The sequence below is a fragment of the Centruroides sculpturatus genome, unplaced genomic scaffold (assembly GCF_000671375.1).
Source record: "Centruroides sculpturatus isolate CEXI.00-Female unplaced genomic scaffold, Cexi_2.0 scaffold281, whole genome shotgun sequence".
NCBI lineage: Eukaryota > Metazoa > Arthropoda > Arachnida > Scorpiones > Buthidae > Centruroides > Centruroides sculpturatus.
This window is the reverse complement of record NW_019384696.1, coordinates 495,951-518,993: the sequence shown is the minus strand read 5'-3', so window position 1 is coordinate 518,993 and position 23,043 is coordinate 495,951. Positions and strand designations below refer to the sequence as shown.

The 23,043-nt window shown below is 30.3% G+C and overlaps 1 protein-coding gene across 1 annotated transcript in view; it reads left to right on the top strand.

Annotated features, from left to right (window-relative positions):
* Nucleotides 1-23,043, top strand: part of LOC111627451 (DNA-binding protein RFX2-like) — a 138,219-nt gene that overhangs the window by 21,510 nt on the left and 93,666 nt on the right. Inside the window, exon 2 of the mRNA XM_023371020.1 lies at nucleotides 21,282-21,528. Coding sequence (XP_023226788.1) covers nucleotides 21,282-21,528 — 247 coding nt within the window. The remainder of the gene's footprint in view (nucleotides 1-21,281; nucleotides 21,529-23,043) is intronic.

Here is a 23,043-nt window from a genome sequence, read left to right as displayed (position 1 = left end):
TGTCAAAAAGTGGTGGTATAGTATAATTTATAATATTTTTCTTTATTGTACGATGGCTAAATCCTGTTTTAAATATTCATTTTTCAGACATAGATTTATATTCTAAAAATCTGCACAAATTTCAACCACATTTTCTGGTAATTTCAAATAATTGCACTGTGCATTAGACAGTATACATTCATTCTAGAATGTTCTCAATTTCATTTATTGAAAACATTGACAATAGAATGTTTATTGAGAACTGAGGGAAGAATACCATGGGAAAAAGTTTGACAAATGGGAAGAAAATTCAAAATTTTACATGGACATGTTTGCCACATTTTGAAGGAATGTCAAATGACTTTCAAGAAGTAAAAATCTGCTCCAAAATACATGATGAAACAACTTGTTACTCAAAAAAACCTTCTATAGAAGCATCTCAAAGACATCAATCTTCATATAGTTTTGGATGGCAAGTCCTATTTCACTTCTGATGGAAGTGAATATTCTGGTAGCAATTACTGTTTCACCAAAGAAGGGCTGAAATCAAATTCAAACAACATTTCCAAGTTTTTGCCAAAGCTTCTGGTTTGGTTGGGAATCAGTCCAAAGGGACATTCATAGACCATTGTCTTGTTGCAACTCTCCATCACTAAAGAAGTGTATGGCAATGAATGTACAGTGGAACCTCGGTATACGACCTTAATCCGTTTCCGATGTTTGGACTTATACCGAATTGGACGTATACCAAACCAACCTTTCCCATAAGAAGTAATGTAAAAATGATTAATCCGTTCTTGTGTAAAAAAAATGGCTGGCTTTAAACACCTCGCTTTCCTGGCTAGTTCCTGCTTGATTTTTTGTGAGATCAGTGTGTATCTTTTTAGCTTTCTCACAAATAATTGCTTCCGAAACGCTGTCTCCAGCACTGTTTTTCAGTTATCCAAAGCAAAAGCAATTTCTCGACATGATCTAATGTCTTCGATCTCTGTTTAGAAATTGATTTAACCTCTTTCGCAATGTTAGCAGATTTAATAATATCTTTATTTTTTGCGATTGTCCATATCGTTGTTCTCGGAATACGGTAAACAACAGTTAAAATCTCGAACACGCGTGCCACCTTCGTATTTCTCAACAATCTCTTTCATCAGTTCCATTGTAATTCTAGTAATTTTTTTAGTTTTCTGTTGCTTTTCATTTTTCTTTTTGCGATTCGTGATTAATAAAAATAATAAAATTTTACTTATGAATTAAAATCAGAAGAAATTTAACAAAGTTATAAACCGTTGCACTGCGAATGTCTAGTCTGGTCTAGTACACCGATAATGATACTTGTTCATTGACGGCGTGTATAATTGAATTATGTCATATACCGAACAAAAGTCGTATACCGAGCAAAATTTGTTTCGTCCAAACAGGACTTATACCGAATTGGACGTATTCTAAAGCAGACGTATACCGAGGTACCACTGTATTTAGTAGAGGCTAGTACACTTCCTAAAGAAATACTATTCTGATCAAGGAGATATGTTTTCTGGACAAATATGGCTAGATGACATATCCTTGGTCAGGGTAATATTTCTTTTTTCAATAAAGCTGTCCATTATGCTCATAACATAATTGCTAAGTTGACCATTACAGAATTTGATACACGAGTTATGAAGCCAACATTCCAAATTTTCTAAACTAAACCAAATTTTCCAAACTAAAACAATTGAGAGATTTTGTACCAACTGAAGCAAAAAGTTTATAAAAATGGTTGGGAGCTGGATTTACAAAAAAGTTGAAGGACAGGATCAAAGCTGACCACTTCCAGAGATTAATAGGATGGGTTAAGACTAAATTTCATGTTTTAATTGATTGCAATCTTGATAATTTATCTGTACCCCAAAAAAATTATTTTAAAATAAATAATGAATTTTAAACAACTTAATATTTGTCCAGATTTTTAGAATACAAACCATTACTTATAAATTAATTTTAGACAGCTTTACATGTAAAACAGATAAAATAAAAATAAGATAATTGCTTTAATTAAACAGTTGTATTTGTGTGTAACTTTAATAATAGTTCCATGTTTTATTTATGTTAAATGAAATTACTTCTCTGTTAGACCTTTTATTTCAATTTACAATACAAATTTTATTACTAACATATGAACATGTATTAAGGCATGATTCTTTTAGAACTATTCTATAATATAACAAATTTAGCAGTTGTGATTAAGTTTTAGATATGGTATTTCTGTAATTAGACATGTACAGTCAACCCCCCTATAACATGGTAGATACGTTTTTGTTTTTATGAATCCAGCTTCTAGGAGTCCAGCCAATCACAGCCCGGCATGTATGCAGTTTATGGACTACGGCTGTTTGAAAGGTTTCTTCCGTAAAATTAATCGATTCTAGACTAATTTGACTCAACATTTCCAAAATACGTATAATTTTTTGGGAATAATCCATATAAACTATGCTATAAACAAAAAATTGTAGGATTACTAACCGAGTATGCACCGTTTGACTACGCTGTTGCTTAAGCTTGTTTTCGTCATGGAGATTGTCATCGAATGGCACTCGCGTGCTTCCTGATAAATTATTTTTTTGTGAAAAATTCGTTGAACTGTAGACACATCATTAATATAAATATAATTTTTATGGATGTCAAATAATAAATGGTTTTTAGTAGGTCTGCTGCTCATTTAAACTCAACAGTTTATGCAATCCTGTCGCAACACAAGTCGGCAGTAACATTTTACTGAATTATAAGAGTTTTTTTTAGCATGTTTGTACGAATACTGTCGCAATTTTTTCGCCGTGATATAGGAATCCGAACTATAGGAACCCGTGTTATAGGGGGTCGACTGTACATCGATATAAATGAATTAAAATAATGTTTATCAAAAATAAATAAAAGTATGAAAATAAAAGTAATAATATACTTTTAAATTGAATTTATTTATAGAATGTTAAGAGTTTTCAGTATTAATTTTTAAGCTGTCAAAGTTTGCTCAATCATTATTCCACAATTAAAAACATATCCAGTCCATTTATCTTGGAAAATCAGCTATTTATGAATATTAATCTAATTTTTTAAAATATCATATTTCCATAAATTGAAATATTCATTAAAGTATTTTCCTTTGAGTGATGGATATAGTTACATTGTTGTGAGAAAAAAAGCAAGTTATAAAACTATTATTTAAAAAATGTATTAAATAATTTTTATTTGAGAAGTTTCAAATGAAAATCCTGAAATATGTTTTATATTAAATATGCTTGTTTATATTTTAATAGTCAGAATATGTTAAATATGAATATGTAAAATTTCTGAATAGTGTCAAATTATTTTTAACTTGATATAATTAATTAATATTAAACAAATTATCTAGCCTTAATTCAAAAGTTCAAACTGTTTTAATGTTTAACATTTTTTAAATATTTTAATTTTATCTTCAGAACTAAATCACAACATTACCTTAGTTCTGAAGATGGAAATTTAAAAGAATTCAAAAACATTAAAGATTAAAAAAGTTTGATTTCTTGAATATAAGTTGGATAAATTTCATATTAAGAAATAAGGAGTCATATAAGAGAACTTAAATTTATTAATGCAAGCATCTAGTAATAAGTACAAATTTATATACATGTATATGTAAGGTGTAGGTGAGACAAGGGAGGAGTGGGACACTTGAATTTTCTGATATCCTACTTATTTATTGTAATTCTTTATTTGTCCCCAAGTGAATGACAGCACTTGTATTTTCTTATAAAATGGCTGATGAATTGTTTCAACAGAAGAGTCTTTAGAAGAGAAAATTACATTACAATGCTCCAGGTAAATATTAATACCAATATCTGATGTAATCTAAAATTTTATGTTTAAGATAACTTTTAATGCTTAATACAAGAATTGAAAGCAATATTTTAATAGTACAATTTTGCTATATTACTTACTTGCTATTTCCACCATATGTCTAGTTACAGCAAGTATAATACAAAACCTCCCAGCAGGGAGACTGGGACACTGCATAATAATTTTCCTGATGTGGTGTTAAATTTTATAGTCTTTGTTTTTATTTTCAGGAAAAATGCCACATAAATTTAAGAAGAAAGATCCAACAAAATTAATATTAGCCAACAGTGTGATTCTTCAAGCAGTGTGACAAGGAAAAAAGTATAAGGAAAGTTGCAAAAGCCAAGAATTTATCAAAATCAGCAATAGCAAAACATGTAAAAAAATTAATAGCATTTCAGACAAGGAGTCTGTAGTATTCTAGTTTAACCTCATTTATAGAATCTCTCTGTGGAGGAAGAAGCAAAGTTAAGAAATTACTTGCTTAGTGTAAGTAAAATGCACTATGGTCTGACAACAGTGCAGGTAAGAGATTTGGCATATGAGTTTGCTGCTGCCTTGAATAAAACATATCTCAGTACATGGAATCTCAATAAAACTGCAGGATATGACTGATTTAAGAGGTTTATGGGATGTCATTCACAGCTTTCACTGCAATCACCAGAAGCCACTAGCTTAAGAAATACTAGCTTCAATAAAAAGAATATATGGACAAACTGAAATCTGTTTATGAAAAATATATTAATTTGTCTGTATACAATGTCCAATAAATATTTGCAGTGATTGTTGGTTCATTATCTTATGTTCTCAGTTAAATGTTGATTCACAGTATTCTCAATAAATTGTTTATTTATAGTCATGTAGTAAAATATTCTTTTAATACAGCAAATCAAGCATTTCAAGAAAATACTGTTGTAAAATACTATAAGATACTTTACAGCAAAACCTTGTGCTGATAGTATGAAAACACTTAACAAACCTTTATTTCCGGTAACATTTCAATTCAAGAACAAACGTTTTCGGCCTCACCTGAGGTCTGCTTCAGGTTAAATTAAAATTATAAACGAGATTCCAAACTTAGAATGCCTTTCTTTGGAACGCTTTCAAATGTTGAGATTTTAAAAATAAATTGGAACAAGGTTATATGAGCATGCTAAGGAACATTGGCGATGTCTTTCTCTTTGCATATGTAGTGTCAGGTGTAAGATAGTGCATTGCCATCTTTACAGTTGATGCATCTCCACGCTAGACCAGTCTTATATATTTCAAGGGCCTCCAGGGTCCTGATGTGATCTGTGTGTAATGCTATTTTTATCAGCCTGGCGTTGGACAGATCCGCATGAACTTCTGGTTGGTGGCATAGATTGAACAGGGTGGTGGTGTACCAGGCATGGTCTATGTCATATCTGTGTTCATGGATCCTCTGTTGAATGGAACGTTTAGTGGAGCCCAGTACACCTACGCCATCAACCCAGAAGTTTACGTGGACCTGCCCAATACCAGACTGATAAAAAGAGCATTCCACACAGATCACATCAGGACCCTGGAGGCCCTTGAAATATATAAGACTGGTCTAGCGGGGAGATGCATCAACTCTAAAGACGGCAATGCACTATCTTACACCTGACACTACATATGCAAAGAGAAATACATTGCCAATGTTCCTTAGCATGCTCATATAACCTTGTTCCAATTTATTTTTAAAATCTCAACATTTGAAAGCATTCCAAAGAAAGGCATTCTAAGTTTGGAATCTCATTTATAATTTTAATTTAACCTGAAGCAGACTTCGGGTGAGGCCAAAAACGTTTGTTCTTGAATTGAAATGTTACCGGAAATAAAGGTTCGTTAAGTGTTTTCATTAATACTGATAATCAACTTAGAAGATATTGCTGATAGTATGACTATCATGGTAAAACTAACATTGTACAGACACACATATCAGCATTTATATTTGCTAAATAAGTATTTTAATACAAATTTTATGTGAATTTGTTATCCTTTTATGAACTGTCCCATTCCTACCTAANCAAAGGGCCGCACAAGAACCTCGCGGAGGCCGCATGCGGCCTTGAGGCCGCAGGTTCCCCACCTAGGACATATAGTTTGTCTTGGAGATCATTTGGGCGCCCCTCTGCGAGTGGCACCCGGTGCTTGATACACCCCCTTGCACCCCCTCGCTACGCCACTGCCCTTGGTTGCCCCAAATTTATACCCTTTAATTTTCTTTACCACTGAGGCGCCCCCTAGGACTTAGCGCCTGGAGCAGCTGCTCCTTTCGCCCTATGGTAGGGCAGGCTCTGGTTGAAACTAACAAGCTAAAAAAGAAAGATTCAAGAGTTTTCTTTGCTTATGTTTTTGAAATATTTTTCTCAAAAGTATGTCAAAAGTGGGAGGAATAGGACACTTTTGGGAAAAGTGTCCCATTCCTTTCCTATAATGTTTTATGCGTGTATAAATAAATGCAAATTCTGTTTTCTATCTTTAGAATTTTTGAAAATAGCTTTATTGAAATTAAATGAAAAAGTAATTTTTGTAGACTTTTTAGTTAAATTTATCTTCTATTACATACCATTTATTGATTAAGTTGTGATTAAGCTTTAGGCCGAGAACACATATGCGTAAAATTGTGTGGCAGAAAACTGAATCAGAAATCAGCTTTTGGTTCAGTTTCTGTTTTATGCTTTTATGCCAGAACACACATATGTAAAAATTATGGCCGAATAGAAAATTCCACTTCCACTAACAGTGCTATATTTTATTAATGTTTTTCCTCTTATATATCTATCTATCCCTTTGTACCTTGACTTTTTTCTCGCTACCTCTGCTATAATTTAGAAAATTTAAATTAATAGACTTGTATTCTGAATTGAAATAAAGAATGTGTGATATAAATACTATAAAATTATATCAATTCTACTAGACCAACGGTTCTCAACCATTTTTTTCATTAGCGTACCCCTGTGGCATTTCCAACTTCTCAACAAGCAATGCATGTGCAAATCTCTCACTGCCTGTTTGTAGAGAGTGTTGCCATTTTGAATTTTATTTTGACTCAGTTCTCGGTCCCCCCAGTACGTACAAGTCTGGTTTTTTTTATTCGTGCAGGATTTGGGTACCTAATACTCTGTGCCAAATTGCAACTTCTGACATGTAATGTTCATACCTCTAAGATGGTAACACAGCAGGCAGTACGGTTTTAAAAACAAGACATAGTCTTGCCAATAAAAAATTAATAAAAATACTGAATAAATAATGAAAAAAATTACCGCTTGTAGAGAAAATCTGGAGAAACTAGTTATGTCCTTTTCCTTGCTAACAATAAAAAATATTTTTTATAAACAAAAAGTACTTTTTTCAAACAATATGTGGGGATATTGTTGAGAGATAATAATAATAATAACGGTAACACACCCCACCATCAAAAGTTCGTAGCATAATCACTAATCATGCATAATGGTATCCCCACTACTATTGACCAACTGCGCAACATTTATTGATCTGTTGCATTGTACAATCGGCAGCATAAGTTTTTATTTTTATTTTTGCATTTTGAAATGTATAATAAAGTTTGTGATTGTTGCATGGAACATTTTTTACCTAATAAATTTTTAATACTATTAATTTGTGATACATAATATATTATGAATATAATCAAACACCAAAATACTTGCTGAGCCTACTATTAATTTAATATTGTAGAACAGTAATTTCCTGAGGATGGCCTATTAAAAATAGGCTGAAAGTGTTTGAATATTAAATTAATAGTAGGCTCAGCATAATATATTATTTTTCTGTCTTAATAACTAACTTTCTTCTGTACTCCTAAACAACCTATTGCATACCCCTGGGGGTATGCAATAGGTTGTTTAGGTACCTCAAGTTGGAAATCACTGTACTAGATCTATCTGTTATTTGAAATTTAGCACCTATGGCCATCCATAAATGTTGTTTAAATACAGTGTCTTTATACATGACACTGATATGGTCGAATGGATTCAATAAAGTCTTCTATTTCATTTATTTTTCATTTCTTGGAGACCATCACAATTGTAGGGCTAACTGCTATTTCCGCCATTATTAGAATAAAAACAACGTATTTACTTTGACGTCACAAAAAAGACTTCTCTTTATTGGAGGAATTTTGCCGTAAAAAGTAGAGAAATGCTCTACTCTTTTTTCAGTTATTTTTCAGCCAAAATTTCAGAAAGTTTTACGTTTTCTATTTTATGCTAGATTTTATGCTGAATTTTACGCATGTGTATTCCTGGCCTTACTGTGGTTGGGAACAAAGTTGAAAAAGCATTCATTTTGTAAAATTGTTGATCACAAAATATTATATTACATTTACAGAAGAAACATTTAAAAAATGATGATGATTTTTTTCACATACTTTATTATTTAAATTTTTACATATTTGAATGCTTTTGATTTTATTTTATTGTCTTAGTGTCTAGTATGTATGTTACAATAGTTGTTTGAAACGAACTCTACCATTTTGTACTAGGTGGCAAAGGGCCGCACAAGAACCTCGCGGAGGCCGCATGCGGCCTTGAGGCCGCAGGTTCCCCACCTAGGACATATAGTTTGTCTTGGAGATCATTTGGGCGCCCCTCTGCGAGTGGCACCCGGTGCTTGATACACCCCCTTGCACCCCCTCGCTACGCCACTGCCCTTGGTTGCCCCAAATTTATACCCTTTAATTTTCTTTACCACTGAGGCGCCCCCTNGCGAGTGGCACCCGGTGCTTGATACACCCCCTTGCACCCCCTCGCTACGCCACTGCCTTTGGTTGCCCCAAATTTATACCCTTTAATTTTCTTTACCACTGAGGCGCCCCCTAGGACTTAGCGCCTGGAGCGGCTGCTCCTTTCGCCCTATGGTAGGGCAGGCTCTGGTTGAAACTAACAAGCTAAAAAAGAAAGATTCAAGAGTTTTCTTTGCTTATGTTTTTGAAATATTTTTCTCAAAAGTATGTCAAAAGTGGGAGGAATAGGACACTTTTGGGAAAAGTGTCCCATTCCTTTCCTATAATGTTTTATGCGTGTATAAATAAATGCAAATTCTGTTTTCTATCTTTAGAATTTTTGAAAATAGCTTTATTGAAATTAAATGAAAAAGTAATTTTTGTAGACTTTTTAGTTAAATTTATCTTCTATTACATACCATTTATTGATTAAGTTGTGATTAAGCTTTAGGCCGAGAACACATATGCGTAAAATTGTGTGGCAGAAAACTGAATCAGAAATCAGCTTTTGGTTCAGTTTCTGTTTTATGCTTTTATGCCAGAACACACATATGTAAAAATTATGGCCGAATAGAAAATGCCACTTCCACTAACAGTGCTATATTTTATTAATGTTTTTCCTCTTATATATCTATCTATCCCTTTGTACCTTGACTTTTTTCTCGCTACCTCTGCTATAATTTAGAAAATTTAAATTAATAGACTTGTATTCTGAATTGAAATAAAGAATGTGTGATATAAATACTATAAAATTATATCAATTCTACTAGACCAACGGTTCTCAACCATTTTTTTCATTAGCGTACCCCTGTGGCATTTCCAACTTCTCAACAAGCAATGCATGTGCAAATCTCTCACTGCCTGTTTGTAGAGAGTGTTGCCATTTTGAATTTTATTTTGACTCAGTTCTCGGTCCCCCCAGTACGTACAAGTCTGGTTTTTTTTATTCGTGCAGGATTTGGGTACCTAATACTCTGTGCCAAATTGCAACTTCTGACATGTAATGTTCATACCTCTAAGATGGTAACACAGCAGGCAGTACGGTTTTAAAAACAAGACATAGTCTTGCCAATAAAAAATTAATAAAAATACTGAATAAATAATGAAAAAAATTACCGCTTGTAGAGAAAATCTGGAGAAACTAGTTATGTCCTTTTCCTTGCTAACAATAAAAAATATTTTTTATAAACAAAAAGTACTTTTTTCAAACAATATGTGGGGATATTGTTGAGAGATAATAATAATAATAACGGTAACACACCCCACCATCAAAAGTTCGTAGCATAATCACTAATCATGCATAATGGTATCCCCACTACTATTGACCGACTGCGCAACATTTATTGATCTGTTGCATTGTACAATCGGCAGCATAAGTTTTTATTTTTATTTTTGCATTTTGAAATGTATAATAAAGTTTGTGATTGTTGCATGGAACATTTTTTACCTAATAAATTTTTAATACTATTAATTTGTGATACATAATATATTATGAATATAATCAAACACCAAAATACTTGCTGAGCCTAATATTAATTTAATATTGTAGAACAGTAATTTCCTGAGGATGGCCTATTAAAAATAGGCTGAAAGTGTTTGAATATTAAATTAATAGTAGGCTCAGCATAATATATTATTTTTCTGTCTTAATAACTAACTTTCTTCTGTACTCCTAAACAACCTATTGCATACCCCTGGGGGTATGCAATAGGTTGTTTAGGTACCTCAAGTTGGAAATCACTGTACTAGATCTATCTGTTATTTGAAATTTAGCACCTATGGCCATCCATAAATGTTGTTTAAATACAGTGTCTTTATACATGACACTGATATGGTCGAATGGATTCAATAAAGTCTTCTATTTCATTTATTTTTCATTTCTTGGAGACCATCACAATTGTAGGGCTAACTGCTATTTCCGCCATTATTAGAATAAAAACAACGTATTTACTTTGACGTCACAAAAAAGACTTCTCTTTATTGGAGGAATTTTGCCGTAAAAAGTAGAGAAATGCTCTACTCTTTTTTCAGTTATTTTTCAGCCAAAATTTCAGAAAGTTTTACGTTTTCTATTTTATGCTAGATTTTATGCTGAATTTTACGCATGTGTATTCCTGGCCTTACTGTGGTTGGGAACAAAGTTGAAAAAGCATTCATTTTGTAAAATTGTTGATCACAAAATATTATATTACATTTACAGAAGAAACATTTAAAAAATGATGATGATTTTTTTCACATACTTTATTATTTAAATTTTTACATATTTGAATGCTTTTGATTTTATTTTATTGTCTTAGTGTCTAGTATGTATGTTAAATTACAAATGTAAGTTAGTAATATTGCATGGAATAGTATAAAATGAAAAATGGAAATAAAAATAGTAATATTAATGTTAGAATTTTTAAGTTCATAAAAGCATAAATTGTATATATGTATACAGTCAAATCTCTCTATAGTGATACTTACTTGTTAGTAGAACAAGAAAATATAGAGATTTATTGTTACAGTGAGAATTTTTAAAAAATATTCTCTTTCTCATTTAATATTGTTGGATTACAAATAAAGTTATTTCTGCAAAGTTAAACAATATTAGAACAGAAAAACATGCACTAGAGGAAACTAATAATACTATGAGATTTAACTGATACAGTATGTGTTAAACATTAAAATACAGAATCAGTCATAATTTGGATCTTTCTAGGAAAAAGTGAAACTAAAATAAAAAAAAAAAAAAAGAAAAACCAATTCTAAAATATGAGTTTTTAAGGAGAATGCTTTTTTATAATTATTTTAATAAGTATAATTTGCAATACTAAGACATCCCTGTACATTTTCTAAGAGAACTTTATTATGTTAAATGAGTTTAACATAATGAAGTTTCCCAGAAATTATGTAGGGATGTCTTAGTGTTGTAAATTATATCAATTCTAAAAATAAAAAAGGCTTTGTTTCAATTACTTTTAACTAATAAGTTCGGGTTATGGCAGATTATAATGTACAGTTTTACTATAATCTATAATTTCTTGAAAAAACAAAATGATAGATTCAAGCCAGAAAGTGCCAAAAAAAGGCACTAAACTGTTCTAGAAAAAGTTAAGACTGGTCTACTTCATTGTTTAGTGTTAATTTAAATATTATTAAAAAAATTTTGCACGAACGCTAATACTTCAGCTAAACAAAGCAAATAATGTTAATTAATTTTAAACACTAAATGAAACTTTAAAATACCAAAAATATGCTAAATCTGGTATTCTGCTCTTGTCTGTACTGAATCCTACTATTGAAGGTAATGTTTGTGAGTAGAATTACTGTATTAAGAGACTCCCACATTTTGATCCCAAAAATGAGTGATAAATTAAAATAAAATAATATATTATTTACTGAATTATTATTGTTGTAAAGAAAGGAAACTACTGTGTATTTTACAAGTATAGTATGGCATGAAATATAATTTGTTCAGAAACAACAACAGCTTTTTAATAAATAGGATTAACAATTTAACGCTTTATCATCTTCAGCAAAACTCTGTTTCTATTTTTTCCACAACCTTGTGTTCAAAATATGCAATATAGAAATTCAATAAATTACAAAAATGTTGGAAAATACTAAACTAGAACAAGAGTGAATATTGCAAACTATATATAAACTGGCAACACCTTGCATAAGACACAGGAAGAAACCGTTGTTCAGTTGCGCGCCAAGTTATCAATGAGTGAAGAAATGTATATATAGTCTTAGATTAGAATAAAGTTTAATTGTAAGTAAAAGGACTGCCTCATCATTGTTCTTACAACAGTTATGGTCGAAGACTATAACCGTTGTATTTTGAAGACTAGGATTACAGGAAATAAAAGGAAAATAAAATTATGAAGCTTACAAAAGAAAAGAAAAAGGGCCAGTCAACTAGCTATATGAATAGAACCACTGTGTAAAGAAAACTTTGATACATGGAAAATACAGATGAAGGCACTCCTGATCAAATATGATTCATGGGAATACATCAGCAGAAAAAGAAAGAAACCAGAAATTATACTTGGAGATGAAAGTACAAAGATGGCGGCAGAACAATGTGACACAGCAGACTCAAAGGCAATGCATGATATAATTCTCGCCATAAGTCTAGCAGAATTAAAACAGACAAAAGAATGTGAAACCTCACACGAAATATGGAATAAACTATATGAAATTTTTGAATCAAAAGGTCCTGCAAGAAAGGCCATGCTACTAAAGAAATTAATTCTCAAGAAAATGAGGGAAGGAGACAACATGGCAGATCACGTAAGAAACTTTTTCGATATAGTAGATAAGTTAAAAGAAATGGAAATCTCCATAAACGAAGAACTATTAACCATAATAATGCTATATAGTATACTGGACTCATTCAAACAATTTCGAATCACTATTGCAATTCAAGAGAAACTTCTTTTGCTGGACATACTCAAAATAAAGCTAATAGAAAAGTATGAGGTGAGAAGACAAAATGATGATACTGATGACTTGAAGAATTTGGGTGCACTATATATAAGCAAACAATGGATGAAACAATCGGAAAATAAGGGATCATTCAAATTCAGATGCCCATAACTGTGGAAAAATAGGCCATAAGGCTAAAGAATGCTGGCACAGAAACAAGCAAAAACCACATAGAGCTATAAAGCCTAACAACATGAAAACAGGAGTCATATAATGCTAATATTATGGCAAATGAAGGAAAAAATAACCTTAAATGGTGTCTAGACTCAGGTGCTTCATCACACATGTGCAATGATAAAGCAAGATTTTCTAACATTGAAACATCCCACATAAGTGGATTAAACTTGGCCAACTCATCTACAATGGCAGTCAAAGGAAGTGGTGATGTAATAATTGAAACAAAGAGAGAATTTCAAGCCAAATTGGAGAACACACTTCTCGTACTAGAACTAAGGACCAACCTACCATCAGTTGGGATGATAACTGATCATGGATTCAGTGTACTATTTCAGAAGAACCAAGCAACTATTATGGATCCGAAAACCAAAAGCATACACATGCAAGCATTTAAAGAAGGAGGACTATACTATGTGAAAGAAAGATGGGAGGAATCTAAACTCTCTCAAACAAATGATAACAAAATGAAAAGGTGGCACAAACATTTAGGTCACTGAAATGAAAGGGACGTACAGCACATGGCCAACAACCTAAAGGTCAGAGGATTAAATACAAGACAAAAAGAAGAACTCAACCCTTGTGAGATCTGCATAAGAGGGAAACAAACCAGATCACCATTTCCAAAATGAAACAAAGAAGGACAAAAGAAAAATTTAGAAAAACAGGCCACCCAATTTAACTTGCAGATTCAAGAGTTGAGAAAACGACTGGAAGAAGAAACGGAATTGGTAGCAGTTTTAGAGGAACACGGAAAGAAACAGACAAAAGACATCGAAACATTTCAGAGACAGTTGGAAGAATTACAAATAGTTAATAGCAAATTGGAAAAATCGAGGAAGAAGCTGCAGTACAAGGTAGAAGATGTCACAGTAGAGTTGAAGAGCCAAAGATCAAAAGTATCCAAATTAGAAAAGGAAAAACAAACATTACAAAGCCAATTAGAGGAACAAAAAATGCAGATAGAAGAATTAGAAGTTAATATGCAAGCACCGAAAACGCAGTTTGAGAGAGATCTGCAGGCCAAAGACAAACAGTTTAAACAAGCACAGGCTTAGATGAAGGATTATTAGAGAGACTCGGAAGAAGCCAGAGCCAGTAAAATCGAACTAGTGTTACAGATGAAAACGAAACAAACGAAAGTGAAAACAAGCAGAAGAATGAAGTGGTAAGAGCAAGTGGGAGGCCACAAATTGCTCAAACAGGACAGAGGGGGAGACAGAAAAAATGTAGAATGAAAAGTATAGAAGAATCTGCCACAATTGGTGAAAAGATAGTCAAGGATAATGTAGAGCATCCTTTCTCAAAGTGGGTGATAACGCCCCCTTGGGGGCACTGGAGGCTTTCAGGGGACAGTAGAAGACTCAGTGATTAAATGAGTTTTATTTCTTCTCATTGAAACATTCTTTGATCTCAGAAATAGGATATGGGTCACACCCTATCCATATCATAACGCCCACACCCACCGTAAACTCATAACTAGCGAAGAGATCACTAAATAAAGATGGAATCTCTTTGAGAGAGGGGATTGTTGGAAAATACTAAACTAGAGCAAGAGTGAATAGCACAAACTATGTATGAACTGGCAACACCATGCTCAAGACAGCTCAAGGCAGGAAGAAACTGTTGTTCAGTTGCGCGCCAAGTTATCGATGAGTGAAGAAGTGTATATATAGTTTTAGATTAGAATAAGTTTAATTCTAAGTAAAAGGACTGCCTCATCATTGTTTTTACAAAAAATTTCCACATATGGTAAAAAAAAATATGTATCACTAATACAGATTTTTATCAGTAGAGGGTTTGGGAGAAGTTTTAAATGTTATAATTTTCATTTTCAAGCATTTAAGAATTTAAAATATTGAACTGATAATTAATTTCATGAATGCTGGTATAATATTTCTTGTTTCAATGATTCAAAATTATTAATTTTCAAATTTTTAAGAATTTGAAAATTAAACATTAAATTCATAATTTGTCAACATTGATATTTAGTGTCATAGTGAGCATTTTTTTATGCCTTAAGTAAATTTTTGATGGCTTAAACTAAAAAATTTATTTTTATTTATTTGTTTTTCATTTTATTTTCAATTATTTTATTATCAATTACAATTCTTGTGACAATAGATTTCCTCTTCCTAATTAACAGTAAAAACCTTTATTAAAATACATAAAATACAACGAGGAAGTACAACAAAATAAAATACAATAAATAAAAAATATAAAATTAATAAAAGAAAAAATTAAGAATTATATAAAATTTGTTTTCAGGCTTTTTTGAAATAGTAGTAATCAACATGTAGTAAATGTTTGGAATTATGTATGTTTTGTGAAATGTGGTAAAAAAAATGATCTTTGAGAGAATGTTTAATCTAAGCCAATCAGACATTATGTATCTGTTGTAGTATCTATGGTATAACAATTGATCAAAATATTTTATGCAATTAATAAATATAGGTAAGTCCCAATCTAGACCTAGCAATGTTAGGGTGACTACTAAAAGGGAGATTACAGAATTTATTTATTTAAGTTGAGATATATAACTATTTAGTTTTTTCATGATTTTTTCCAAGAGAGGGGAGGCAGCCATCAACAAAATTGGTATAAAATAATCAATAAGGGACTGAAAATTAATGAAGAACATGGATCATAAAACAGTTTTGGAGGATATCAAATGGCAATGCTATGCTGCATTTCTTGTTTTTAATATGTTAACAAAATTTACTTACAGAAACAGGGAGATCTATTTGCAGCCCCCTATTAGGTGACCTATGCAAATTAGTGATATGCAGCTTGAAACATAAAATTCTACCATCATTCCTCCCTGAGAATATCACCTATAAGAGATATATTGATGACATCTTAATCAGTTGGAGATCTAAGCCGGATATCAACAACTTCATACAATCCGTGAATAATAAGGTGTAACCTGAAGAATGGTTTCTACTGTACTATTTTAGATGTGATTCTTTGTTTTCAACTATGTTTATTTTTCATTGAGTACTTAGGTATATTAAATTGATAACATTTCAGACATTGTTATAAATAATTTTATATATTTCGATTTTTTAACCAAATGTTCGAACCGTTTTAAATTTGAATTTGTTATTGCATATTGGTTTGATTATAGAATGATTGTAAATGTTCCAGAAAATTGATTAAATTGAAAATAGTTTATTTGATTCTCAGCAATTCTCATCATTCTTAGCGGTAGGTGTTATATAACAATTACTATGGTTGTTGAAATACTGAATATAAATGAAGTTTGCAAAATCCATGCAGGCAAAGTTGCAGCTAACAGCTAGTATATCTATATTATAAAAATGAATAAACTATATCATGAAAAATAATGTTTTTTTATAAGACACAATCTTTTTGAAAAAGTCTCTGTAAGGACAAACCTGCTTCAGCATTAATCTTTACAAAAAATATAATAGTTGTCAATAATGCAAAAATTATTATTTAATATGATCACCATCTATAAACATTAATAGACAAAGATTTTAATGCAAATAAATCATATTGATTTACAAATTGTAACTAGATAATAATTACATAAAAAGAGATAACATTTAGACAACAAAATTTATTTAAAACAAATATTTTTATTTGTTTTAAATAAATTTTGTTATTTAAAACAAAACTTACTAATAATTTATTTTAACTTACTAATAATAAATTAAAAATAAACAAATAAAAACTGAATTCCTCAGACTAAGTATCATAGAATGAAACAATAATCTTTGCAAATTAAAAATGATCCTTAATATATGATACCCGTTCAGTAGATAGTGGATGTATAATAAGTTCTTTCCAGTCTGTCAAGCTTAAGAAATTACATTTATGTTTAAATAAATTGAAATAATCCAACCTTTTCAAGAAGTCTAAAATTTTAACATAAAAAGTTCTAAAATAAATTAAATATATTTAAAACATTCCAATCATAATTAACATTTTGGAATAACAGCAACGGTAGAACATAAGAAGATATTTAAACAAAAACATGCGCGTTTATACTGCGCATGCGTTAGACGCCTCTATATTGGGGATTTAGTTGCGATGTTTTATATAGCTGTACAAATTGATCCACAAAGGGGGCAAATCAAGTGTGGGGGTGTTGCAGGGCTTTAATATGTTGGTGATGAGGGCTTCCCAGATATATACAAGATTTTTGTTGTTGCAATGTTTTAGTATGACCACTTCGTTCCACAGAGGGGTATGCTCGCCAGAATGGTGCTGCATAAGCACCATTCTGGCGAGTTCAGTGTCATTCCTGCCTTCCCTGATGGAATATTGATGTTCTAAAATACGGTTAGATAACATTCTGGTTGTCACACTAATATAATGGGTGTGACCACCTAAAACATTCTCTAATGGGACTGAATAAACCCCCGATTTTTCAATGGTGGATATAGGATCCCTGTCGTTGGACAGCAACCTCCTAAGATTCGGCCGCGGAGAAATTGGCAGAAACAAATCATGTCGCCTAAAAATACGACAAATATGGAGGAAGACATGACCAGAAAATGGTATCGCGGGCAGGACTATTGTGGACGCCTTCGGAAGATGTAGCATGGTGGCGGGAAAGAGTGATCTTTTTACTTTATTTAAGATGTAATTAAATTTGGCTTTGCTGTAGCCCACCTCATTTACCGCATGGCAGATAATATTAAGTTCGGTATCGATAGCCGCCTGGTTGGATGATAAGAGGAAGGCCCTTCTTATTAAAGGTGAAATTGCCGCATTGACATAATGTTGCGGTTGGTATGCTGTAGCCGGGATTAGAGGAGGTACATCACTGAATTTGTGGAATACGGAGTACGTAGTGCTATAACGCATGCGAATTATAAACGCGCGTGTGTTTGTTTAAATATCTTCTTATGTTCTACCGTTGCTGTTATTCCTAAATATATTTAATTTTTACAAAAGCATTATAAAGACATTAGAGAAATTATTTAGATTTTTATCATTTTAGACCTAGCTTCAACTCTTAAAATACTCTTAGTTTTTATTACAACTATTTTAAAACCAAAATTTATCATTTATTTTTATCTCTGAAACATCATTCACTTATGAAGAAAATATCTGAAATGTTACCAATTCTTTGGTCAAGTAATTTTAATATTTCTTTTAAAATTTTGACTATACAGTATGAGTTTGAATTTTTTCCTTATTTGCAAGAAATGGCACCATAAATATATAATCAGTATCAAAACTTCATACTAAAATGTTTCAAATATTTGCATAATTTTAAAAAATGTAAAACACTACTGACATGCCAAATGCATCAAGTATCTTTGTTTTAATAATGCTGTAGGCTCTTAATTTTTATCAGGCTAGACTCGCATTATAAATCACTATTAGAATTGTAAACATAAGTTATCTCTAGTCTGTATAATGATTGATGTTTACACTTATATTAATATGATCTAACAAAGTAGTCTGGAAGATAGGTTGGATAGAGATCCAAGTAGCGAAATTGATGTTGCATCTGCACAGTAATCAGAACTTGCAGATTTGAATCCCATTATTAGTTGATCTGTTCTTCTAGAATCTTCTAATTAATTAATGTAATTCAAATTGAATTTATTATTAGAGTAGAAACTTGATTATTCAAACTTAATAAGAGCACAAGTCAGAAACTTGTTTGTTTTTGTTTTTCAGATACAGAATCTAGCACCGTGCATTTAAAGTTTCATGAACTATAAATATCAAAAAAAAAAATTGTATTTGAATATTTAATGTTACAAATGTTATGAATATGTAGTATGTAAAATACTGAATTTAATTTACTGAATGTAATGTATGTAACATTACATTCAGTTTTAAGTAAATTAAATTCATATGGCCTAGTTTCATGGTGTTACAATTGACAGGTGACACAGAGATTTCTACTTAAATGGAGAATTAGGTATCTGTATATTACTATATTCTATGGTACGTCAATACTACACATTCTGTTTTTATTTATTTTTTGTGAAGTGTTTCAGATAATCAAGTTTCTATTATATTAAATTTAACATAAAATGATTGGTATCTTTGTGAAATTAAATAAAAATAATTATAAACAGAGAGAATGAAGTTCACATGCATTTTTATTATTATTTTAACTTTTAGACTAAATTAGCAGGAATAATACAATAACAAACTTTGATCCTAATTATTTTGAAAAGCATAGGTTTGTGGGCTTTTTTCATGTAAGTTCCTGGACTCAATTGCTAGTCCATACCTGGTACTAAAGTGCTTAAATAATAAAGAAAAACAAAAGTTATAAAATAATAGGATTTTAAAAACTTTTACAAACATTTTGAAATAGTTTTAATGAAATATATAAAATTATAAAATTTTAAAGTGAAATCTCTCATTGCAACTCATTAATAAACTATCTACAGACTACAGTGAGTAGTACTGACTTAAATAACTTATTGTACAACATATTCCGATTTCATTATAATAACAGTAATAATAAACAAAGAGGAGAAAAGTTATTAGTGAAATTAATGCAAATGTGAAAGTCACAACCTAAAAATTAAATAAAATTATTTATTTAGATATCTGAGTATTGTATTTAATACAATATAAAATCAATAGTTGCAACTGCAATTATGTCCAGTCAAAATACCAATGAAAATAAATAGCTAAGATCAGAAAATTGACAATAAAGATAAAATATTAAGAGAAAAATATTACTTCTTCAATATTAAGTTAATGAAGTTATTTGGATAATCAATGAAGACATATAATAATTAAAAAAAATTAGCTAAATTCTTGAACATGAACCAAAAGGTATAGAAAAAAGAATTTACTTGCATACTTAGCAAAATGTTAAAGATCAACTGCTAATTCGAGACAGCCCAAAAGCAAAAATGCTTAAACTTGATAAATGAAGTAGCTAAGCTTTTATATAAACTAGGGAATCTACTTTTGATCATTTTCAGCAGTAAAACTCAAATATCTCATAGCATGTCACATCACTTTAAGCATTTTTGTTGTAATTTATATAATCATTTTTTGTTAACAATATTAGCTATTGGCTGAATACTAAACACATATATTCAATATTTGGACTGAATGTTTTCTCAAAGTTGAATTATTCAGCCAAATAAGGTAATTTTAGTTTGGGGAGAGAAAGAAAAGAAAGGTAAAACACAAAATTAAATGAATACAACATTTAGAGTCTCAGATATTTAAAAATATTGCTATTTATTCCTTTGCTGAAACAAATATAACTTTAATAAATTATCTTGAAGAAACATTAATGCTTCTGCATTCATAGGAAGTAAGCAATTTTGTTAGTTGTTGTAGATATTTTCAACTTTGCTGAACATACTGTACATTCACTAAATATACTATCTTATGGAGCTTTATAATCTAATATAGATATATTATATGTAATATATAAAAATTATGTAATAATTCTTAAAAAATAAAAATGTAGAAATAAAAAATAAAACAATCTTTATTAGATAGGAGACACTGTTCTAAGGTTTTTGCTTGAAGCAGTTCTGAATATATTAGCTAATATTTGGTATTCAGTAGGACAAATACAAATTTGTTCATTTAGACAAAAATGTTTGTAATATTAAATATTTTTGGTGTTTAAGTTGTTTTTAGTTAGTCAGTAGTTACAATGGCAAGAATATTCTGTATTTCATATTCAGCAACAGTGACATCCAAATAATTATTTGATATTTGGCCAAAACTCCTGTCTGTCCATAAAAAATGTTTATTTTAGAATATCTATAATTTGATAGAAATTATAAAATAATGAATAAAAAAGTTAATCATGTTATAACCCTTATATTTTATCTAATTGTTTAAAAAATGAGTAAAATTATATGATTAATCTTTTATTCATTCCAAAATAGTCTAAAATTAGATTTTATTAACTTATTTATAATTATTAAATCTATCAAGAGTTGGCAGCCTTAACTGTCTACCTCCTGCTGAATTACTTAGTAATTATATAGTCTTAATAGCCTGAAAAAGGATCTGGCTATTTGTTTGATATTTGAAAAATTATATTGTATTAAATATTAAAATATTTTTTTAAATCTAGATTTCTCGAACTCAGTCTCAAGTATCAACTAGCCAGTCTGCTTCTGTTCAGACAGTAGTTTCAGTAACCCAGAGCCAGCAACAATTACAAGCTTCTCAAGGATCTTCAACTCCTGCTACAGTTGCAGTAACTCAAGTTTCAGTACCTGTTGTTCATTCTCCTTCTCAACAGCAGCAGTCACAGAGTCAGCAACAAAGTGGTACTGTAGTTTCAACACCAGGAACACCTCAGTTTATTACAGTTGCAGGTTTGTTTCTTAAAGTAATCTTTTTGAAAAATTAATGTATAATTAATTATTTAAAATCAATAGGTTTATTCTTTCAAATTAGCAGCTAACAGATTATCTGTAACATATGATGTGTTGTAAATTAATATGTTATGGCTATGACTAAGTGATTAGGATGATTTAACTGCTTTGTTTTGCTTTTCATGATCAGTTGCTATTTCAAAATAATTATTATATATATATATATATATATAATTTTCTAATTGTGATGAAGTTATATAACTCATAACAGAATTGAATTTTTNTATATAATAGTGTTTTTTTTTCTATAAGAATTCTATATCATAAAATTTAGAATTCTATTGGTAGAGATGATGATATAATTCTTTCTTCTAAATGCATATTAAAAATTATCTTACTTTCTTGGCTGTTAAGAATATAACATAGGGAAAGCATAGTGAATGATCAGATTTTGAACTCCAGATTTTTTGCATTTCTTGACATTTTGGCCCAATATATATAAACTCCTTATAAAAATATATGTGAGGAGAGACATCTTATTTTTCATTTTCTGTAAACTGGATGAATCAAATATTTTGAAACTTGGCAGGACTATTTATATATGTAGACATTGATGCTATTAAATTTTAGTGATTAAAGGTCAAGAAGGTGGGAAGATAGAGGAGGGTCATGTATCACATCTGATGTAGGGTCAGACTTATGAAAATTTTAATTATTATTAGCATTTACAATTTTTTGTTTAAACTTATCTTTACTCTCAAAATTAAGCCTTTTGCCTTTTTATATTAATTAATCATATAAAAATTAATTTTAATAAAATTTTTAATAGATGGTACCATGCATAATAAAGTTACAACAACTGCTGTATGACATTTGGCTAAAAATTGGCTATAATTATTATAAATTACTGATAAATTTGACCAAAGAGGAGGCGTTAGGAGCCAAATCATATTAAATTTAATAATTATAATTTAATTAAATAATTTAGCCCAATGTCATACAGCAGTTCTTGTAGCTTTATTGTAATGTATCTGGTTTTATTATGATGTTTATATTTTTACCATACACAATTTTAACTTTGAGCTAATGTGTTTTAAGTTTAAATATTTTTTCAGATAAATTTATCATAATTCAACAAAATGACTCATTTTATGTTTTTGTAGTTATTTAAATTTTATATAATTTTATATAATTGATTATTATCAGACTTTCTTCCTGGTCCTCTTATCTTCCTGTTTAAGTGATAGGAAAGTTGAGCAGCAATTCTTGCCAGCTTTTTAAAATACTTTTGATGTTAAAGACATAGAGAGAATGTTTTCTTCACAGATAGATATCATATGATTAACAAATATATTCAATCATTTTAATGTTTTAATTTATAAAACATATTGAATACAAAATTAAAAAAATAATAATGTACAATAATATACAATTTTTATAATTTAAGATTTTATTTATGTCATCTGCCTCGTTTTATTTGTGTTTTATATTCAAGTTTTTTTTTTTATAAATGTA